At 45.8% G+C, this 24,145-nt stretch overlaps 1 protein-coding gene across 3 annotated transcripts in view; it reads right to left on the bottom strand.

The window, feature by feature from the left end:
- top3b (DNA topoisomerase III beta) overlaps window positions 1-24,145 on the bottom strand; it is a 79,264-nt gene that overhangs the window by 22,625 nt on the left and 32,494 nt on the right. For all 3 annotated transcript variants that reach the window (XM_085961993.1, XM_085961994.1, XM_085961996.1), the window contains exons 7-12: window positions 23,204-23,317; window positions 21,892-21,982; window positions 15,940-16,094; window positions 15,154-15,259; window positions 7,423-7,569; window positions 6,518-6,691 (exon numbers count right to left, since the gene is read on the bottom strand). In XM_085961993.1, coding sequence (XP_085818119.1) covers window positions 6,518-6,691; window positions 7,423-7,569; window positions 15,154-15,259; window positions 15,940-16,094; window positions 21,892-21,982; window positions 23,204-23,317 — 787 coding nt within the window. The remainder of the gene's footprint in view (window positions 1-6,517; window positions 6,692-7,422; window positions 7,570-15,153; window positions 15,260-15,939; window positions 16,095-21,891; window positions 21,983-23,203; window positions 23,318-24,145) is intronic.

The following is a 24,145-nucleotide window of genomic DNA, read 5'->3' on the forward strand; positions in this document are numbered from 1 at the left end:
CATTTGCCACTGTTCTGCCCACCTGATCAATTTATTGATATCTTACTGAAGAAGGAAGCTGTAGACTGCAGGATCAACCACACAGCCGATTTTAGTATCATCTGCAAACTTCTTAACCATACCCCCTATATTCAAGTCTAGATCATTTATATATACCACAAAAAGCAAGGGACCTAGTACTGAGCCCTGCGGAACCCCACTGGAAACAGCCTTCCAGTCACAAAAACACCCATCAACCATTACCCTCCGCTTCCCGTCTCCGAGCCAGTTTGCAGAACACCTCCGTTCAGTCCGCAAGCGTGACCCTGAGCTTCTGGTTGCTGGTCATTTTAATACTCCATCCCACTCCCACTCTGACCTCGGCCTCCTACACTGTTCTAATGAAGCTCAAGGAACAGCACCTCATCTTTTGATTAGACACTTTACAGCCTTCTGGATTCAACATTGAGTTCAACCACTTCAGATTATAACCACTACTCCCCTTGTTTTCGACAGTAGCTGCTGTTAATAATTCTGCTGTTGCCATTTACAACTTCTCTAGACCCATCTTTTTTGTGTCTTCACTGGTCCCATTTCCACTCCCTTTTGCTCACACCATCATCCCTTTTGTCATTTAATCACTCCTGCCTTCCACCCTATCACAGACCTTCCCTTTTGTTCTTTCCTCCCTCTTTCCCTGCCTCTCTACTTGCTTAAATCCTGTTACATCGCTTAACTTTTGCCAGTTCTGATGAAGGGTCGTCGACCTGAAACGTTAACTCTGTTTCTCTCTCCACAGATGCTGCCTGACCTGCTGAGTATTCCCAGCATTTTCTGTTTTTATTTCCCGATTTCCAGCATCCGCAGTATTTTGCTCCGGTAACACAGTAGTCAGTCCTGATAACAGACACTGGTAGCGGGACAGTGACCCGTAATAATGGTTGCGAACTGTTAACAGGATGCTCAGCTCCAATACATTTGGTAACAGGACAGTTATCAAATTAAATTCGTGAAGGTCTCTCAAATGCCATCACTACTATAGGTAGTAGACTTGAAATGCCAAACCAGATGTATCTCGAGAGAAACGTGTCCTGTGTAGCAGTTGTTCTCATGTCAAAAGCATCCACAAAACACTATTTTGTGTTGTCTACAAAGTGCTGTTAGGTAGGGAGAGGGAGATCTTAGCTTCAGTCTGGATCTGTGAAGCTTGCTGCTGCATAAGCTATAAATATTGTACTGGATATGCGACCAGCTGCAGCAAGAAAAGGCCTTCACCTCACGACTGCAATTGCTCAGCTTCTATTCTTCCCTCTCTTCAGTCAGCTATGGAGGGAAAACTGGCGATCAAAAGTTTATAACTCATTAGAGACACGCCCCGGTCCGGTGCTGGCTTCATCCCCGGACTCAAAAGGCAACATTGTAAAACTAGACACTAAAATGTTAGCTATATCCGCTCAGGGCTGTTATAGTTCTGATGAGAGACATACACGTCAGAATTAAAGCCGACTGTTATTTTTCATTTGGCTTTGCAATTCACCTTCAGGTCAAGGGAAGCACACAAAAAGGAGGAAGTGTAATACCCAAAGGCAAAATGCTCAGAGCAGTTCAATGAACAGCCAAATTAAGACCATCTGAAAGAATCATCATCATCATCGGCGACCACTCGAATTCGAGTATGGTATGTCCTTCATCAGTCATCTACTTGTGGGTCTTCAGGTGGCTGTGGAGGCCAATCCGAGATCCACAGACTCTACTACAGTGTGGGCATGTAAGACTATTGGTAGTGACTGGAGTATGGGTCTTAAGTTGTTGTCTCTCCTTACGGCGCTGGCGTTTATCCTCAGCGGCACGCTGGAGATTCTTTTCATGTAGTGCGGCACCGTTGTGGATGCATTTTCTCCAATTGTCTCTGTCCAGTGCGATTTCCTCCCAGTTATTAATATCGATATGGAACTTTTTAAGGATTACTTTGATGTTATCTTTGTAACGCTTCTTTTGACCACCAGGAGACCTCTGCCCTTCCTTCAACTGGGGGTACAGAACCTGTTTTGGGAGACGTGAGTCTGACATGCGAATGACATGTCCAATCCATCGGAGTTGATGCTGCATGATGAGCGTAGTGATGCTGTAGATATTGGCCTCTTCAAGTATACTCCAGTTGGTACGCTTGTCCTCCCAGCTGACCCTCAAGATTTTGCATAGACAGCGTTGGTGGTATTGCTCTAAGGCTTTGAGATGTCTACTGTACGTAGTCCAGGTTTCAGCTCCATATAAAAGGGTGGGAAGGATGAGGGCTTTGTATACAAGAATTTTAGTTTGGACTTGGAGGTCATGATTTTCAAAGACTCTCCTCCTCAGTTTAGAAAAGGCTGCACTTGCACAACTCAGGCGGTGATGGATTTTAGAATCAATGTCAGCTTTGGAGGATAAATGGCTACCAAGATATGGAAAGGTGTTGACATTTTCAAGGGTGTTATTATCAATCTTTATAGAGGGAGGAGTTGCAAGCTGATTAGGTGATGGCTGGTGGAGCACCTGGGTTTTCTTTATATTCATGGTGAGGCCCAGAAGTTTGTAGGCTCTGGAAAAAGCATTCAAGGTGTTTTGTAGATCATGCTCGGAAAGAGCTGTGATGGCGTTATCATCTGCATACTGTAACTCCATAATGGTAGTGATGGAGACTTTGCTCTTGGCCTTAAGCCTGTTGAGATTGAAAAGTCGGCCATCAGTACGGTAAAGGATTTGAATTCCGGTGGGCAGATCATTGCCGATGAGATGGAGGATAACTGAGATGAACACTGCAAAAAGGGTTGGAGCAATGATGCAGCCCTGTTTTACTCCTGTCTCAACTGTAAAGGGCTCTGAAATAGAACCGCTGCTGCTGAGAACTGCTGCGGACATGTTGTCATGTAGCAGCCTCAGGACTAAGATGAATTTATCGGGGCAACCAAGCTTAGACAAGATATGCCATAAAGTCTGGCGGTGGACGGTGTCAAAAGCTTTAGTTAAGTCTATGAAAGCTATGAACAGTGGTTGCTTTTGTTCACGGCATTTCTCCTGTAATTGACGTGCTGTGAAGATCATATCAGCTGTTCCTCTGGATGGTCGGAAACCACACTGCGACTCCGGAAGCACCTCCTCAGATAACGGCAAAAGTCTGTTAGCAAGGACACGGGCAAGCACTTTTCCTGTGGAAGAAGGGAGATACCTCGGTAGTTACCACACACCGACTTTTCCCCCTTTTTAAAGATAGTAACAATCAAAGCGTCTCTGAGATCTTGTGGAATTTCTTCCTGCTGCCATATTTTTAGGAGGAAGGCATGTATGTGTGTCAGGAGCTCAGGGCCACCTTTTTTAAGGATTTCTGCTGGAATCCCATCTGAACCGGCAGCTTTGTTGTTTTTCATGGACCTGATGGCATTCTGCACTTCTACAATGCTTGGGGGTGCCCCCATTTCCTCCCTTTCTGGTCTCTGCGGTAATTGATTGATGGACTCCAGATCTGCGCTACTGTGTCGGTTGAGCAGTTCTTGAAAATGCTCCCTCCATCTTATGTCAATTGCCTCCTTGTCCTTGAGCAGAGTTAAACCGTCCTTAGAGCGTAAGGGGTTTAAGCCACGGTAGCTTGGTCCGAAAACTGCCTTGGTGGCACTGAAGAAGCCTCTGGAGTCCCCAGTATCAGCCATACGTTGTATTTCTAGGGACTTTTGAGACCACCAGTTGTTCTTCATCTCCCTTATTCTCTGCTGGACATCTGCCTTAACTCTAGCATGAGCCTCTCTTTTGGCCTTGCTGCTGATGTTGTTTTGCCAGGCGCAGAAAGCTTTCCTTTTCCTTTCTATGAGCTGCTCAATTTCTGAGTCGTTCTCATCAAACCAGTCCTGATGTTTTCTGGACTTGAAACCGAGTATGTTCTGGGAGGTGTTGAGGATAGTGGCTTTCAGCAGTTCCTAATGTTCTCCAGTATCATGTGGGTATTCCTTTGTAAGACTTTGCCTGATGGAATCCTGAAAGCACTGCTGTATGGCAGTGTCCTCAAGACATTCAATGTTTAATTTTGGCCGGAACTGCTTCTTCTGAGCACGTATCTTGGGCTTTAGTTTGAGGGACATAGTTGCTCGGATAAGGCGATGATCTGTCCAGCAGTCATCAGTGCTGAACATGGCCCTAGTGACCAGGGCATCACGACGATCCCTTGCCCGTACAATGACATAGTCAATGAGATGCCACAATTTTGAGCGGGGGTGCCTCCAGGAGGTTTTGTACTTGTTTTTTTGTCGGAAGAAAGTGTTTGTGATTATGAGGTTGTGCTCAGCACATTTAGTGAGAAGAAGTAGTCCGTTTGAGTTGGACTTTCCGATGCCCTCTTTTCCTATGATGCCTTTCCATAGTTGGTAATCCCGACCGACCCTGGCATTGAAGTCCCCAAGAAGAATGACTTTATCGTCTTTTGGGATAAGTTAAGACCATCTGAAAGAATATTAATAATTGATAATTACCACCAAACATGGTCTAGCAAAAGTGATTCACATCTCCATCGAATCCTATCTGCAGCTCTGAAGAAAATACTTTGCCTGAAGAAGACGAGGCACATTTAGTGCTACCGCTTTAATTTTTTTTTTTTTTTTTTTAAACCTTCAGTATTTTCTCCCATTCTCTTCTGAAGGTGCTGACTCTTGCTGGGATATGGTTCCACGCGTGACGGCTGCTCTTCGGCCCCTCACCTATTCATGCACGAGCCCAGACAGTGCGTGTTGGAAGGCTAATCAACTACAAGGGCATCACAGCCAACCTGATCCGGCCATCACCCGACGTCCACACTAATGTCCCCCGTAATCTGCACTGCCTCCTGCGCGGCCTACCTCCCCCAGTGCACTGCCCATTCAAATTTTTGGGCACGCGCGGCATCTACAACGGAAAAGCCAATGAGCAGCCAGCGCGGCCGCACGGCTTAGCGGGAACATTGGTCCACACACGTGCACTTTTCACCATGGGTCGGTGGAGAGTAATCAGAAGCAGAAATGTTTGTCCCCTTTCTATCGCAGGGGCTTTGAAGCCAAATGTGGCACCTCAACCTCTCACCCCATTGAGGTCAGCTAACTCAGTATCAATCCTGGAATCTTCCTGGACTGCGTGTGGGCTTTACTTTTAAAAATTGTAAGTAAATGGGCAATGTGATAAAGATTGATTTATAAAATAAATAGGCAGAGGAGAGACTGTTTTCAGGCATCAGGCACTGGTGTTGTGCAGGCTTGTAATGAGACAGCTTCTGCTCCAACATCTCTCGCATTATGAGGACAGTGAAGTACTCACGGATTTATGGGAGTTCAGCAAAAAAAGAGACAAGAAACATTACAAGAGTATAACGTCTAATTGAAAATGGTCAGCAGCCAGTGAATAAAGATTTAGTTGCTGTATTACGGAAGAGTACCAAACACCCTAAACCAATGTTAGGTTACCAATAGTAGGTTTCACTTTCCTCACTCTATTAAAGTGCATCAGCCTCCATACACAGACAGTCAGGTTACGCAAGCAATAAATTAGTAGAAACTATTTTGCGACATTTTGTTTTTGAGAATCTGTCAGTCAAATAAACAGAAAAAAACTGCAAATCTGAAATAAATGAAAATCCTGGAAAATGGAGAAAGAGAGAAGGAAAAAAGGAATTCTGCAAATGCAGCACATCTGATATCAAAACAGAAAATGCAAGCAAAACACATGGGTCCACTTCCAGAAATGAAATAGCTCAACAGTATGGGCTCTGAGCCGGACAATTCTTACCTGCTGAAAATAGTGCTGGGATTGAAGGTGCGAGCACACGATCAGAGGCTGATATTAGTGCATTAACTGAAGGGGGAAGAGCGTGCTTTTAGACAAAATTAGTGAACTAACTGAAGAGGGAAGAGCATAGGTTCAGAGGTTGAAATTCGTATATGAACTGATGGGGAAGACCGGTGATCAGAGGCTGAAATTAGTGCTGGGACTGAAGGGAGTACAGGGACAGAGGTTGAAATAAGTACACTAACTTAAGGGAGAGCACAGGATCAGCGGTTGAAATAAATACACTAACTTAAGGGAGAGAGCACAGGACCAGAGGTTGCAATAAGTACACTAACTTAAGGGAGAGAGCACAGGATCAGAGGTTGAATTTAGTGCTGGGACTGAGAGGCTGAAATTATCACTGCGGCTGTGAGTGTTTGGATTTCTCTTGACTTTATTATTTTGAGGTGCTGTAATAACTTCACTACAATCACCAGAACCTCTGTCTGGTGTGCTGCTGGACCAAAGACCCTGTGGCAAAATTTTTAAATAAAACAACTACCTTCCTGCTTGCTGTACTGTAAACTATCTACCATTCTCAGGCCCCTCCACTTATCACTATACTTTACCTCTGACACACAGGATGAGAATATTTACACAATGGTGTTAAACGATACATTGCACCATGATATATGCCCCAGAAAATGCAGAGGCATTGCTTAAAATCTAAAAATGGGCTAGAATGGCCAGTGGTAGGGTATATACAAGGCTGACTTACCAATACCATGCTTTTCCATCAAGGTGATGAGCTCTGCCTCTGTCAGGTAGTCAGGTGGGTTTGTCTGTTTCTCCAACAACTTAACCTCATCTACAGTAAACACATCGCCTCGCTCACAGACTGGAAGGGTCTCCTCATCTGCCAGGCTCTGCCATGGCATCACCTCAGTGTAACCTGGAGTAGGACAACAAAGTCACATATACACAGCCTGGAACACACCCAGGAACATTGAACAAGTCTCTAACCTCTCCTTAATTAACAGACTCTCTAACCTCTCCTTAATTAACAGCCTCCTCCACAAACAAAAGCTTTGAGAGAAGATGAAAAATCAGTCAAAATAACATCTGTAATAAAAGGCTTCTGAGTTGCACTGCATTTTATTCCCAGTTAAAATTTCCTTTGATTAAAGATCAAGCAATAGTTTTTGACCAAGTTAATTTAATTAAGCTTTAAAAATGCCCTAAAAGGCTTAGCAATTAGTAACTTTTAAAGTTTTTGCCATTTCTACACTTCAGAAGAACTCAGTCCTGGTCAGTGGCAGTGCCTATTCCAATAATTTGATTCCCTACTGTAGTATTAAGGCGCTGTGAGAATGGAGATAGCCACAGAACAATGTGCATTAAAAATTAGAGCGTACATGTCTATAATAAATTTAAAATCTTGCGTCGAGGCATACTTTCTGTCAACTTTTCCATTATAAATTTGTTCGTCCACATATACAGTGGAAACTGCCTATGTAAACTTAGGCTGGAATGACACTACCCCTACCCACTGTAAACTGTGGCAGCACCACCTCTGACAGGAGGGTGTAGTTACAGTGATGAGTTTACTGAGCGCTTTCCAATATACACCCTCCCCTCCCAGTGGAGTTGCGGAGTAAACATTAACCAGCGTTCCACTCTTACCAGGTGAAATCAGAGTCTTTCCTGTACACTCAAAATGTTCCATATTGATATTGAACATGATGGTGGTTTGAAGGTACTTGCAGTCGTGGCTGATTGTCGCGATGAAGTGCCTGGTGATGTACTCGTACAGCCTCCAGCCGTCACTACCTGGAACAGCAGCCAATAAAACACCAGGTCAGAGGAAAACCAGAGCCCAATGGACAGGAATAGTGAACAAAACCCATTCAGATCTGTCCAATATATCAGTCACATCGCTTCTGCACCTCTGATACAAGCACAATCGTTAGAAACTTATTCTGAACCTAAACCTTTCCATCAAATTACAGACAAATAATTTCTTCTAAAGTTATCTGTACTTTTAATAGGTTCTCAACAAAAGGATTTTGAAAAGGATAAAATGGAGATGGTATTGAATCATATTTATGCCAGTGAATCATAAGCTACCACAGACTGAATAAGTGAAATTTCATTTCTATTTCATGAGGTTCTCTGATTTTCACTGATTTTTGGAGATTGCATTCTGAAATTACATCCATTTACAATTAGGGTGATTTGGAAATAAAATTATCTTTTGAAAAAAAACAATGTGGCATTTTGTTTCTGGTGTTTTGGGGATCAAATTCCATAATTCCATCCATTTTCCTATAAATCAGGCCTTGCACATCTAAGGGCTACTGAGCAGCTGTTGCACAGAGACACACACATCTGGAAGTGTTGTGAAATGAAACAAAAGGACAGAGGTACCTGTTCAATCCGTATCTCTCAGTGACCCCTTGTTACAAGTATACTACACTTTAAAACTGCTGCTTAGGAGCAACCTACGACAGCCATTGTTGCGTAGACATGGTACCATGAGGGCTTTAGACATGAATGGGGGTGGGAAGGTGCTCAGCCAAGGGACCAACCTTCATCAAAGAGCCTAGAGAATGAGTTTCAGCGAGTGATCCAAGCACAAGGTTCTCAGCTGTACCCTTTCCAGCACAAATCGCTGGAAAACACCCAGGAGTGGGAAGTTTTGCTGTTTTATTTGCCCTCCTATCGCAGAGGTCAACTGCAGCTCGCACCCGTCACCACCTCAGCTATCAACTAACTTAGCAGAGACCAGGGATCGAACCTGGGTTTTCCTGTATCGCTCACTTCCACACCAGAGAACGCAATTACCAGTTCAGCTGTAGGTAAGCTCCAACCTGGGTTTGTCCTTTTTCTGCCAATTTTCACCCCTCCTCCTCTCCTGAAGTCACAAGATTATAAGATAATTACAGAATGATGATCATTTGGCCCATCTTAATTCAACTGTCCATAGAGATCCAAAACTCGCCGCAATATCCAAGTGCGTCTTAAATGATTTCAGGGTTTTCGCCTTCACTGCTTTATCCGGAAGTCTATACCACACAATGTGTGATGAATTTCTTGATGTCAGTCCTAAATTGCCTATTATCTTGAACCTGTCTCTTTTTGGTATAATCTTGCAATATAAGTATATTCAAGGCGGAGACAGATAGATTTTTGGACTCCAGGAGAACCAAGGGATATGGAGATCGGGCGGGAAAGTGGAGTTGAGGTCGATGATCAGCCATGACCTTATTGAATGGCGGAGCAGGCTCGAGGGGCTGTGTGGCCTACTCCTGCTCTTATTTCTTATGTTCTTATAAAGTAATATTCTGGATCACAAATTAATACCACATCCAACAATGATGCGTTTCTGTTCCTCACTGTGAAAAAGCTACAATTAAGATACATTTATACAACACAACACGTCAAGAATGGATGACACCAATGGATATCAGAGTCCTACAGCAGATAGATTGTGTTGCCAGAATCCAATACACTCAATGGCCTGGATTTTGCGGTCAGCAGCGAAGTGACCTCGAAGAAAGCTGCCCACAAAGATGTAGCGATCTCTGTGGCATCGATTTCATCTTTCCCGATGTTAATTTCATTCTGACGTCACCTATAGGGGATCTCCAGCGTCCAAGTGATGTAATCAAGCAGGCTATGCAGCCAATCACATTGAAGAATTCTCATGGACAGCAAACCAATAAGAAAAATACACTGATTATCATTCATTTTTAATTATTTTACAGAGAGCCAAATAAATATTGGGGCATACACATGGGATTAAGGTAGAAGCTGAAATATCATAAACTTAAAAAATAAATAATTTTTATGATATTAAAAACCCATGGAATTTTTATCATAATGGAGAAATTTGACATTCCACAAATATAAAATTAGTTTTTCAGGGCCAGAGAGGTGGTTCAGCAGTAGTTATGACTTAGTAGGCTGTTAAAAATCTATGGTGCGGAGATGCCGGAGTTGGACTGGGGTGGACAAATGTAAGAAGTCACACAACACCAGGTTATAGTCCAACAGCTTTATTTGAAATCACAAGCTTTCGGAGCGCTGCTCCTTCGTCAGGTGAAGTGGAGAAATGCATAAAGACACAGCTCATATAGTCAGAGAATCATGTCAGATGTTTACAGGTAATGTTTCCAACTGCCATTTATCACACCTCGGCAGAGAGATAATCACAGCAATCAAAGGTGTGAATGGCGTCCAAACAGGTCAGTCAGGAAAACATTACATCAAAGAACAATGAGGTGGGGTCACAAGGGGTCAAATATTGCAGATGCTGGGGTCTGTATGAAAAACAAAAACAGACAAAAAACATTTTTTTTTTTTTTGTTGCTGGAAATCACAGCAGGTCCGGCCGCATCTGTGTAGAGAGAACAAGCCAATGTCGACTCGAGTCTGGATGACCCTGCGTCAGGTGGGGTTACATGTAGCATGACATGAACCCAAGATCTCGGTTGAGGCCGTCCTCATGGGTGCGGAACTTGGCTATCAGTTTCTGCTTAACGATTTTGCGTTGTCGTGTGTCTCGAAGGCCGCCTTGGAGAATGCTTACCCGAAAATCGGAGGCTGAATGTCCTTGACTGCTGAAGTGTTCCCCGACTGGGAGGGAACACTCCTGCCAGGTGATTGTTGCGCGGTGTCCGTTCATCCGTTGTCGCAGTGTCTGCATGGTCTCGCCGATGTACCATGCTCCGGGGCATCCTTTCCTGCAACGTATGAGGTAGACAACGTTGGCCGAGTCACATGAGTATGTACCATGTACCTGGTGGGTGGTGTCCTCACGTGTGATGATGGTATCGGTGTTGATGATCTGGCATGTCTTGCAGAGGTTGCTGTGGCAGGGTTGTGTGGTGTCGTGGTCGCTGTTCTCCTGAAAGCTGGGTAATTTGCTGCGAACGATGGTCTGTTTGAGGTTAGGCGGCTGTTTGAAAGCGAGTAGTGGAGGCGTGGGGATGGCCTTAGCGAGGTGTTCGTCGTCATCAATGACATGTTGAAGGCTGCGAAGAACATGGCGTAGTTTCTCCGCTCCGGGGAAGTACTGGATGACGAAGGGTACTCTGTTGGTTGTGTCCAGTGTTTGTCTTCTGAGGAGGTCTATGCGATTTTTCGCTGTGGCCCGTCGGAACTGTCGATTGACGAGTCGAGCGTCATATCCCGTTCTTACAAGGGCGTCTTTCAGTGTCTGTAGGTGTCCATCGCGTTCCTCCTCGTCTGAGCAGATCCTGTGTATTCGCAGGGCTTGTCCATAGGGGATGGCTTCTTTAACGTGGTTGGGGTGGAAGCTGGAGAAGTGAAGCATCGTGAGGTTGTCCGTGGGCTTGCGGTAGAGTGAAGTGCTGAGGTGTCCGTCTTTGATGGAGATTCGTGTGTCCAGGAATGAAACCGATTCTGAGGAGTAGTCCATGGTGAGTTTGATGGTGGGATGGAACTTATTGATGTTATCATGTAGTCTTTTCAGTGATTCTTCGGCGTGGGTCCATAGGAAGAAAATGTCGTCGATGTATCTGGTGTATAGCGTTGGTTGGAGATCCTGTGCAGCGAAGAAGTCTTGCTCGAACTTGTGCATGAAGATGTTTGTGTATTGGGGTGCAAATTTGGTCCCCATGGCTGTTCCGTGTGTTTGGGTAAAGAACTGGTTGTCGAAGGAGCTGCGACAGCCTCAGTACTCAACACCAACAGCCAATCTCCAGACGCCATCCTACAACTCATTCGCTTCATCCTTGACCACAATGTCTTCACCTTCGACAACCAGTTCTTTACCCAGATGCGGCCGGACCTGCTGTGATTTCCAGCAAAAAAAAATGTTTTTTGTCTGTTTTTTTGTTTTTCATACAGACCCCAGCATCTGCAATATTTGACCCCTTGTGACCCCACCTCATTGTTCTTTGATGTAATGTTTTCCTGACTGACCTGTTTGGACACCATTCACACCTTTGATTGCTGTGATTATCTCTCTGCCGAGGTGTGATAAATGGCAGTTGGAAACTGATGCGCTATCAATTACTCATAAAAGACTGAGAGTTAGAAGAGTAACCAAAGGCTTTTATTAACAACAGAATGGAGGTCTGCCTCGAGTGGTCGACCGGTCCAGGATACCAAGGGCTGGGGAGCAGTCACCTTTATACTAGGACCTGTGGGAGGAGTCAGCCGAGGCATGTCCAGGCATGTACACAGTGGAATACAAACAGGACAAACAGGAATACAAACAGTGGTTTACCACAGAAACATTACCTGTAAACATCTGACATGATTCTCTGACTATATAAGCTGTGTCTTTATGCATTTCTCCACTTCACCTGACGAAGGAGCAGCGCTCCGAAAGCTTGTGATTTCAAATAAAGCTGTTGGGCTATAACCTGGTGTTGTGACTTCTTACATTTGTTAAAAATCTAGTTACACCTCATTCAATAGGCTTAACTTTTTCTGGGTTTTTTTTACAGCGAGATTAGAGCGTAAAAAATGGAAGGTCACGTCAAATCAAGTGATTTCTAAAGATTTCCGTCTGCGGGGATTTCAACAGCACACCCTGTGGAGGAGCAGAGAACCACGAACAGCAAATTCTGGATTTCCCCGTTTAACTGTGCATGTGTGGACGCCAGTCAGTTTCACAGGGTAATGACGGCGAACGCTGATAATTTCGCCGTCATTACAACTGCAAAATCTCTCATAACTATTTCAATATGAACATACAGCACATTCATCTACTTATAACACACAAGACCTAGTTCAGTATCATAAATGATCTGTTAGAAGGTTGTATCACCCTCCAATAATGTTACAAGATATATCTAGGCTAGGTGTTTATCATGTTTTGGCTTGTGATGTTGCACAATGATGGTTCTGAAGTGTTTACAGCTAAAATAGCCAACTTTCAGCCCACTGGTGCCATTAGATTACATCCCTTCAACCTGTTTTCCTTCATCCACTGATCCAATCTACGTTTGAATGACAACATAGTTTCTGTCTCAGCCAGTAACCCTGGAAGTGAATTCCAGAACCCTGCAACTCTGAAGAAGTTTCTCCTGTCCTCTGTTCTAAATCTCTTACATCTAATCTTGTATCTACGGCCCCTTGTTCTTGACCCTTGCTTCTGTCTACTCTGTCCCACTCTTTCATAATTTTAAACACGCTATTTTATTACCCTGTAATCTGCATTGTTCCAACAAAAAAAGGGCACAATTTTTCAAGTCTTTCTTCATATTTATATTTCCTTATACTAGGCAGCATCCTCGTGAATCTGCATTGTACCCTTTCTAAAGCCTCAATATCCATTCTGAAGCATGGAGCCCAATACGGCACACAGTACTCTAACTGAGGTCTTATATAAGCTCAACATTACCTCTTGGCTTTTATATTCTATACCTCTGGAATAGAATTCCATTTGCCTTCTTTTTTTATACAGCCCTCTCAACCCAAGATTCTGCCTTTAATGTTTTGTGAACCTGTACCCAAAAGAGGCTCTGCTCTTCCACAGCACTGGGCCTACTTCCATTTAGAGTATAATTACTGCAGTTATTTGTTTTTAACCAAAAAGCATCACCTTAGTAACACTGGGGTCGATTTTAGCCCTCCATCGCCCAGCGAGAATGATGTGCGGTGGGTGGGGGGGGGGGGGCGCAAAAGAAATGAAGATCAGGCTGAGTCTACTTGCCGGCCTGAGGCCACACTGTTCCCACCCAGTGACATCTCATCTCCATCGACTTTGAAGTTGGCCGAGGCTCCCGTTGCAGGCAAGTGAGGGCCGAATTTAAATTCCAAATCGGTGCTGCGACGTGATTTTCACAACGGTGTCAAACCTGCCAGAGAAACCTGTCGGGATGCAGCAGAGTAACCAGAAGTGGCCAAGCTAAGAATCTGAATCTGTTGGAGCCAGGAGGAGCAGGAAGAAATCCTCGGGTCTCTCTTGCCCCAGCCCTTCCCACAGTGGCATTTGTTTGCGACTCCAACTCCTGTCGTACCCTTAGGTCCCCGGCGGATTTTAAAATAGTTTTTAACCTCTTTATTTATCCATGGCACCCTAAAACGAATAGTTCCCTTATATTTTTAATAGAATATTTTTATTTTATACAGATGCAATCTCTTTTAAAGCATCCCACTGTGTGCATATTTCTCCTTTCACTTTACCTCGGCTAGCTCGCTCCTCATCTTTCTAAAAATCTGCCCTAATTCAATCTGGTGTTCTAGTTTTCGTACTGACTTTTTCCCTTTCTAGTTGAATTTCAAACCTTATATTGCAATCACTACGTCCACCCACATTTAGCTCATCTACCGGAGCTATTTCATTACTCATAACCAGATCTTGCAATGCCCCCTACTTTGTAAGCATATTAACATACTGCTTGAGGAAGGAGTCCTGTGCACATTTTAGGAATTCCATTCCATTTTCTTCATTTACTAGCACGCTGTCCCAATCGATTAAATGGATAATTAAAATCTCCCAGAACAGTAATTTTGCCGTTCCTACTCATCCTTCTAATCTGACTGCAGATTTCCTTTTCCATTTCCTTCCCACAATTTGGAGATCTAGTCCTTATCCAACACGCACACACATTCCAACAGGAGGCCCCTGGTAACAATCAGGAGCAGGAACTGCAGTGAATTTTTCCTCCCAACTTGGCCAATGTTAGCATCCATCATCACTCCAGCAGAGGCCAGCTAACTCAGCACAATATCTTTTATCATATAATTTGGCATTTCCTGTTGCTGTCAGTGACTCTCCTGATTTCACAACAGCAGTAGCTGATGCGGAACAAAAAAGATGCTGAGAGAAAGTGAAAGAAAGTGCTACTACAACCAAACCATGTTTCAATATTGGCAAACTCCTGGGAGGTCAACAAAGCAGAACTATCCACTGTGGGTGGCGGGGAAGGGTGGTGGTAGAAAGAGGGTCATTTTAGAGATTTCACTTATTCTGCAGACCGTAAAGAGACCTTCAGCTAGAGGCAGGGATACAACAGTTCTAACAGTACATCTCGTAACAAGATTCAAAATAAACCATATAGGCCACATGGTATCATTTGGTGCTTCATTTTCTACAGAACAGCAACTCGCCCCATTCAATTAATCTATGAGTGCCTATGCTTTTTTATATTATGAGCCACTTAGCTGCAAACCAGAGAACCTCATAGGCCCCAAATCAACGCTCCCTTTAATTGGCGTAGATCTGGTGCTGCGATTTAGGATTTATCCACCAATGAGGCAACAGCACTAAGAGCAGCCCTTTCCAAACTTCCAGGCCCATGAAATTCAACGAGGAGAATCTCGCGAATAAGATAAGATTCACAAATAATTCACGAATAAGCACAAATATTACCGGGGCTTTGTAGGCCATAGTTTGGACACTTCTGCCATGATAAAGCTATTAAAGGCTTGTACCTAATTCAGCTTCTGTAGCAGAACGCATCGGGGTGATGGGAGGATGGTCGCCAACGTCCTGACCCTTCCGAGGACGATTGATGCCTTCAGCGAGTAATGCCTTCACCTACAAAAAATATTTAACCCTCCATGATTGCCAAAGAAAAGATTTCCCCCTTTTTCCTCAATTAGTTTCCTGTCAATTTCATTTGGCAAATTAATAAAAATTGTGATAAATGGTACAACCAACAATAAATTGGTGTACGGCTGTCTTGCTGAGCTAATAGAGAGAGGAGGGCAGAGAAAAAGACAGCGTTGAGGCAGAATAGGAGCAGCGAAGATACAGAGGGATCTACTTTGACTTTTGGGGGACTGACCGACAGAGCGCGCTGATCGGCCGTCCAATCCGGCAGCGAAGCGGCTCCAGTCATTGAGGTCCAGGCCTCATTTAAATTTGGCTGGCGAGTGCAGGAACACTGCACCCTCTCTTGCTCCCTGATCTAGACACACTCATTCCCTCTTGCTTCCTGAACTAGACACACTGCACCCCCTCTTGCTCCCTGATCTACAGACACACTCACCCCTCTTAGTTTTCAATCTGCAGATAAGCTGCTCCCCTATGCCTTCCTGGAAAATTTACAAAATTTAATGCCATTATTTTTTTTTTTAAAACGCTATGTTTTCAAAACAACAAATAATACCTGAAAAAATCTGTGCCAGCAGTACTCCTGCTGGAAATTCAAATATCAGAAACTGAAGTAACCCCTCCACCCTTACCCTTTAAACAAAGGTCACTCGTTTACCAACCGTGTCACTCCAGTAGGGATTGTTCGCCTGCTGTCGGAGGGCTCCTTTGAGGTCGAAGTTTTCTGAGTATTGGGTGGTCTCTGTTCGAGGGTAGCTGATATACCCTTGGGTGTAGAGTTTCTCAGCTATTTGCATGGTATGCTGTGGGCCCATCCCTGCTCAGACAGATGAAGGGGAAGAGTTAATTGACTACAAATATCCTGGATGAGCCCCAGCACCAACAACAGCAGCAGCAACCACAACAGCAGACTTCTCCTCAACGACCTGATGCTCCACAGGAGAGAGGGTCAGCACAGGGCTGCACATCGCCAGAGGCAATACCCCCAACACAGGGTATATAGGCAGAAGAGGATGAGCTTCCTCAACATGACTGAGCAGCAGTGCTTCAAGACGCTCAGGCTATCGGGCCAGGTCGTCGCAGACATTTGTATCTTGCTGGAACAAGACCTGCTGCCCAGAGGACCTGCCTTAGCAGTGGCTGTCAAAGTCACCACCGCCCTCAACTTCGTCGTCTCAGGCTCCTTCCAGAGATCTGCAACAGACACTTGCAGGATCTCGCAGTCGGCCACCCACAGATGCATCACCCAGGTGACCGATGCCATGTTTCACAAGTGTAAGAAAGGGGGAAATCTTAATTTCTGAGTCTCCCTACTAACTAACTGGACTAAATGAAATAAGTATTATTAGTTATACTGTAGTTTTATGTTTGTATTATTATTATTATGTAACTGATACGCAATGCACAATGATGCTTGGATAATCATGCTTTTAAAACGAGTGTAATTTGCCCTGGGTAGAAGCAGTTAGATTTTAAATACAGGCATTGGGCCTCCCTTGACTAAGATTTTAAAAGTGCTTCTCAGCAAACTTATTAATAAAAACAGACAACTTGTCTGTGGGAACAGGACTAGCAAGGTCATATGTAGCTGCCACTGTGTGGAATGTTATATCTGGAGGGAATTAAAAACATAGGCCAACAGCAAGGAAACCATGGGCAGGATTTTCATTCAGAAGTCGGGTTGGAGGCGGGACTACAACTTTCGGGTTGTAGTCCCGCCTCCATCGAGATGCGACCAATCCACGCGATTTTCACTTGATTGACCTTGTTGAGCCCGCCCAGCGGGCTCAGCAGGCCAAGTAAGGGCCACCCGGCAACAGGTGACGTCACAGACTGAAATTTCATCTGTCAAGACGTGTTGACAGGTGAAATATCAGTGTTTCACAGCTGTTTGAAGCTGTCAAACACTGACAGTCTTACTTCGAACCCGAGTCCTTCTACGCAGACTCAGTTAGAAATCTCCCCGGCACTGAAAGCTGCCGGCTGTCACTTTTGACAGATCGCAGCCATTCTGCTTTCTGTGCCAGCTGAATGATGGACTCCCGAAGCCTAGAGGAAGGAAGGCTGTAAAGATAAGTACAGGTACAGGAAACTTTCGTTTAACCGGAGGTTAAATGTCCGGAAAGCTCTATCTACCGGCAGAATTCAGGAGCCGTTTCCTATAAGTTTTTTTACTTCTCGTTGCTTTTTTTTTTCCAGTCAGGCTCTGCAAGGTCTAGCTGAAGCTGTTGCTTAGCTACAGAGACGCTTTTAAGCTGCGGCCGACTGTTTTGAAGCTGTTGCTAAGCAACAGGGTTTGTTGCTTCATATGGAGCTCAAAAGCTCCGTATGTTTTAACATTAGCGCTGGTTTCTATGGCAGTTTTGATGGTACGGCACCAGCTCGGTCCCGTCAGTGCCAGATACCAGAAAGTTTCCTGTAATTTAAACTTCTTTACACACCAAACACACTTACCTTTGCACTCATGCCCCCATCACTCACCTGAACACCGACATCTCGACCCCTCCAAGTCCTTCAACCCGACAGCTCGACTCCTCTAACCTGGCGTGGTTTGGCGCCGTCGGGCATCCCACACGACAACCTTCAAAATAGGGATTAGGCTAAAAACTGCCTGTTAACTACCTGTTAACAGGCAGTTAATTGGCACTAATCCCTTCCCGCCTCGGGTCAGCGGGTCCCAGTGCGGGGCGGGTACTCGCCTCCTTTGAAACTTACATGGAGGCGGGTTTTGGGCAGGATGGTGTCGGGGCTCCCTAATTTGGGATTTTAGCCCCCCGCAGGCCTAAAAGCCCGCCTCACGGTACACTGAAAATCGACCCCCATATCTCTACACATGAGACATGTTCCGGTTGTGATGCCATAACTACCCCAGATATGAGTCTTGATGGTCAAAAACAGATGTCAGGGTGTCATGAAATGAGGACCTGACGAGGCAGGCAGGATCATTAAGTACATGGCATCCCTGTAAATGTACGGGGGTTTCAGGTGCAAGTCAATGATTGGGTTAACTGGTTCCCATAGGCTTTGCAGGGAAGAAGAAGAAGTATAAAAAACGGTCTCTCAAACACTTAGGTTGCAGAAGCATTCGGCAAGAAGCTTGGGAAGCATCCACCAGACGGGCCAAGGAGTGTTTTGGGTTGGTGGAGGACCAACACGTATCACCCCGGGCGGACGAGCAAGCCCAGAGGCCAGGTCCAACAGGGGTTGACTCGTAGATATCGCGTCTTCTACCCAGGGCCCAACGGGTAATATAAACCTTGATTGTGCCTTGTTTAACTACTGCTCAGATGCTGTAATGTATCAAGTCTCACTTTCACTGAATAAAATATAATTACTGTCACCAATACAGGTCAAGTCGAATCATTTGGAACTTAGGAATGAAAGGGTTAATTGGCACGGACCCAGAAACTCAACACAAGTCAGCCACTTATGTAAACGTTGTCACTGACGAAGGCAGAGTTACTGTGCGGGTGCTTGGCTTTGCGGCTCTGGCTGGCTTCCCACAGGTGCAGGGCATCATCGACTGCACACATGTGGCCATCAAGGCACCCCCACGTCACCCAGGAGAGTTTGTGAACCACAAGGGCTTCCACTCCCTCAATGTGCAGCTCATCTGCAACCATAAAAAGATTATGCATGTGTGCGGCAGATTCCCTGGCAGCTGTCATGGCTCTTCCCTGCCGCGCCAGTCCACCCTTCCTCAGCTCTTCGCTCCTCCAAACAGACTTACCGGTTGGCTGCTTGGAGACGAGGGCTATCAACTGAAGACATGGCTCATGACACCCTTGAGGAGGGCATGTACTGAGGCCTAGGAGCATTATAATGAGAGCCACATTGCCACCAGATGTGTCATAGAACAAGCAATAGGCATGCTGAACATGCGCTTCAGATGCCTTGACAGATCGGGAGGAGCATTTCAGTACGCACCAGCCAGGGTCTCCAGAATCATTATCGTTTGCTCTGCGCTGCACAACATAGCGCAGCAGTGAGGATTGGAGCTGCAGGAGGAGCAAGGCGCAGAGTGCACAGCCTCTTCAGAGGAAGAGGAGGAACAGGTGGAAGATGAGGAGGAGGAGGAACCGGACGTGCAGATGGCACCAGCAGTGGCGCACATTGCAGTTCGAGAGGTCTGGATGGCCCCATAATGGCCAGGTTTACTTGACTTGCTCCAATACACCCATATGGCTGCCACATGCAGTACTAAGTTCCCCCCGCCCCCAACAACACCATAAAGCAGCCCTACAATGACCAAGCCTTTCCTCTCACTCAAAACCCCATTGCTCAAAGTTAAGTAATGCATCACCATTCACTCCAAGTGACAAGGCCACTTCCTAGGTAGCAGGCAAAAATGGACAAGTGGTGCAAAGAGATAGTTATGTGTGTCATAAATATAATTAAAACTTATCACTAACATTTGTCCATACACCAACGTGCATAGATGATTGTGTCAATTTTCTTTTCCGAGTGCTTCTACGAGGTGCAGCCCCTGTGGCTCTAGCAGAGATAGAGGCAGGCTGCTTACTTTCCTGCTGCGACTTTTGGCGGGCATCCTCTGGGTTTTGGAACCTGTGAAGGCCCCACCAAAGACAGCTTCTCCTGCAACTGTGCAGGGGCAGACCCGGCCATTGGGATCCGAGGAAGCATGTAGGGCTCTGACTGAGGGGGAGGTAACAGGGGAGAAGTGGGAGCGCTTTGAGAAGAGCCCCCACTTCCATGTCCCCTCTCACCATCATCCCTCTCATGGGCCACCCGCACTTCCCTGCTCGCAAGGAGCTGGAGAGCACCTTGCTGCACAACAGCAGGGCGATGAAGGCCCAAGTCTACGTTTATATCCCTCCTCGAGATGAGGTCTATGAGCATCTGCCATCTGTTGTCCACAGCTAGCATGAGCTCATGTGACTGCCACATTTGCTGCTCCATGCAGGTGGCCATCCTTTCCATGGAACAGCACTAAGTAGCCATCGCCTGCGAGATGGCGGTGCGCACGTTGGGAGATGGACTCCTCCATTCTCTGAACATTTGCAGACATCGTGGCTGCAAAAGCTGCCAGAGCCTCATGCAATTGTTGCTGCCTCTCCAAGATCACCCTCTTTCTCGATGGTTCATCATCTGCCTGCAGCTCAGCACAGCTTGGAGTGTCCTGCGCCCTCCGGCGAGGAATCTCCACCGCTGTCCCAGTCAACACTATCTGCTCTCGCTCACTTGTGATGTGCGAGACACCAGGTGACAACACTACTCTATCTCGCACAGGACCCACCGAGGTGTGCGTATCTGCGCTGGTGCTGGCTGTGCTTGCGTCTGCTGACGGCGCACCCTCAGAGACTGGAGCTTCTGCTGAGGAGTTGTCTTCCTCCTCCGGCTGGACGGTGGGGGACACTTGATGGACCTGTGGGAGAGTAAAGAGATGAATTAGAAGTGTTATATTAAGAATGGGCAACGTTACCATTATGCACATGATGACATTTCACTGGCTGCGGACATCAGTCACCATATGAGTGACTGTTGTATGCCATGTGGCTGTATGAGATGTAATTCTGTCACCAGGTTGCTGGGATGTCGCCCTCTCTCCGTCTCCAGCAGCTCTGTTACTCCAGAGATCTCCAGGGCCTCCTTCGCTGCTGGAGTCAATTGAGTGAAGACTGGAGGGCCACCTCTCTGCATCTCCCTATGGTTGTGGACTCTCTTCTCTTGCAAGGAGGGAAAGAAGAGAACTTTGAGCGAGAGTGATGGAATGAGTGTAAGGAATGGATGGGCTACATCTGTAGAGGGTGACTATGAGGAAGTGGCGTGACATTGCCAAATGGCCTCCTTCTGTGGTGTGGATGAGGGTGAGTGTCAGTGGTGGTTAGTCAGATGGGGATGTGAGTAGGTACATACACAGAGAGGGATGGGTGGATCTGCAAGGTAGATTGGTGTGAGGAATGATGTGCAGGAGTAGGTTTGGGAAGGCAGAGTGATGGGGATGTGTTGACGGGCACATCAGGATGTAGGTGAGTGTAGCATTGCACTCACCTTTCCTGACCTCATGAGATGATTGAATCTTTTCCTGCACTGGATCCATGTCCTCCTGACCACATCCCTGCTGCTGACCTCCTCTGCGGTCTCCAACCATGCCCTTTGTGTCTCTTTGGGTGGTCTTTTATGTCTATCGCCAGGGAAGAGGACCTCCCCGCGTGCTCTTACTACCTGCACCAGAACATCGGGGGAGGCATCGTTGAATCTTGGTGTGGCCTTCTGCCTTTGTGTCTCCATGACCCACACTTTTATCAGCTTGATAACCTTACTCAGACCTCTGGAAATCACCTTCAGTAACCTTCAAATGAGATGTGTGCAAGGCTGCTTTAAATATCGGTGCTGGAAATGAGTCATCAATGACCTCATCAGATCTCTCCATTTAATTGGGCCGGGAAACACACATGACTGGTTTAATTGGGTCCATTAGGTAAAAGTCGCACTGAAGAATGCGCTGTTCGGTTTTTGACCCCCTACGCAGCCCGCACACACGCAACCCGACTCCAAGGTAAAGATTCCGGCCTTTGATTATACATAGCTGATGGAACCCAACTGATCCCCGAGCAATGATCAGTAAGAGTTGTGAACAATACACAGCGTACCCAGGGCAGAGCTGGCTACGCGCAGCATCTCCACAGTGTTCAGAGCCTGCGGCCTCTGCTTCACCTTCTCCTTTTTACTCACAGACTCCACCTATAACAAAAAATGAAAATATAATCAAGCCACAAGCGACTTCCAGAGTTAAGGACGAGAGCCCCTGTCCTCAGTTGGCAGCTTTCGTTCACAAACAGCTACAGGTGGCAGGGAGTGGCGTTTATTTATGTGTATCACAAGTTCTGGCGTTGACAGCGTAAAATAATCTGCATGGCCTAGGAACAATGCAAGGGTACCCTTGAAATATACAGCTGGAGGGCTTGCTGTTTGTGGAAGGGCTCTCGGTGAGGTATGGATATATACTGCAGTTTTACACTGGTCTGTCAACTGGCACAAAGGCACCTTCTCTTCTGCAGGTTGTAGAATCCAGCATCTACTAGTTTTATTTTGGAACTGAAATCCTCCTCTTCCTTCTCCATCTTCACTTCTTCCACCTCTCCCTCTCCAATTCCCTCTCTCCATCCCCCCACCTTCATCTATTTCTCTCATCCTCCTACTACCCCTCTCTTTCTCTCCGCCACCCTTGCTATTCCCTCACCTCTCCCCCAGATCCCTTCACCTCCCTCCCCCCACCCTCCTCTCCCAGCTCCTTCACCTCTGTCAACTCTCCCCACCCTCTCCGCCACTCAAGGGATTGCAGACCCCATTCTCTCTTTCTACTCAGAAGATTACAGATCCCTATCTCTCTGTGTATTTAGGGGACTATTTTCTTTCAATATACTCAATTATTTTTCATTCTCAATATGTGTGTGTCGCTGGCAAGGCCAGCATTTATTGCCAATCCTTAGTCACAGAGGTGGTGGGCCTTCTTGAACTGCTGCAGTCCGTGTTTATAGCAGTTTTGATACAACCGAGTGGCTTTTTAAGCCACTTCAGAAGGCAGTTAACATACTGGAGTCACATATAGGTTAGAAGCAGCAAGGACAGCAGGCTTCTTTCCCGAAAGGACATTAAATGAACCCATTGGGCTTTTACGACAATCGAACAGCTTCATAGTCACTTTTGCTGGTACTAGCTTTTTATTTCCAGATTTCGTAAACCGAATGCAAGTTCTCAAGCTGCCATGGTGTGATGTGAACTCTCATTCTCTGGATTATTAGTCCAGGCATCTAGATTACTGGTCCAGTAACATAACCACTGCATTACCGTACCCAGTATGTTACATCCACATGCTCTCTCGCTCCCTCTTGACCCTCTCCCAAGAGACACAACCACTGTGAGAGCACAGGGACCAAGATCTATTCTTACTCCCTTGCTTACCTTTGTTTCTCTTGTGGATTTCGTCATATTCAGATACATCTGTGCAACTTCCCGGTCAAATACTCTGACTCTGTCCCAGTCCAGAGTCATGGAATCCCCGGCACAATTACTGATCTGGAGTGAAACAAAGAGATTGAGAGTAGAACAACTTCGTTTGCACCTTAGTTTCCTACATTACAACAATAACTACACTTCGAAAAGTACTTCATTGGCTGTAAATGCTTTAAGATGTCCGATGGTCGTGAAAGGCACTATATAAATGCAAGTCTTTCTTTTCTTTCTTTGTAGAGCTGTTCATCACCCAGAAACTCATTACTTTCAGTATTGAGCACTGTAACAGGGAAATATTACAATGATAATACCAGAAACAGCAGCAGCCCAAGCAGGGCATCAGTCAGTACATGAGTCAGTACACATTACACTTTGGAGAGGAGGTTGACATTTTCTTTTCAAATAATTCTGCATAATCTGATGTCCGTTAGTTACCTGGGGAATGCTTGAGAATTGAGAAGGCTTGATGGTAAATCTATAGGAGCAAACTGGTAATAGCAAGATGGTGAATTAGTGTGTGTCTGCAGTAATGAGCAAGTCAGTCTGCATACAGTACAGGTAGACTATCCTTTATCCGAAAACCTCGGGACCAGCCGTGTTTCGGTTTTCGGAAATTTTCAGATTTCAGAAGGTATTTTATAAGACTGGGAAATTTGTCGGGGGTGGGGGTCGGCGGGGGGTCGGGGTCGGCCGGGGGGGGGGGAGCGCAAGTCGTGCGCCACTCTGGTCATGTCGTGCGCACGACTTACGCTGAACGAAAAAACTTTCGTTTTTTTTTTTTTAAATAGAGGTTTTCAGAAGTTCGGATAAAGGATAGTCTACCTGTATATGTAAATTGGTATCCAAGGTATTCAGCAGCTGGTGGGAATAGCATTGAGGTGGGTGAGGGAT

Source organism: Somniosus microcephalus, chromosome 19 (genome assembly GCF_052327205.1).
Source record: "Somniosus microcephalus isolate GS21.2 chromosome 19, FLI_Smic_1.0, whole genome shotgun sequence".
Classification (NCBI taxonomy): domain Eukaryota; kingdom Metazoa; phylum Chordata; class Chondrichthyes; order Squaliformes; family Somniosidae; genus Somniosus; species Somniosus microcephalus.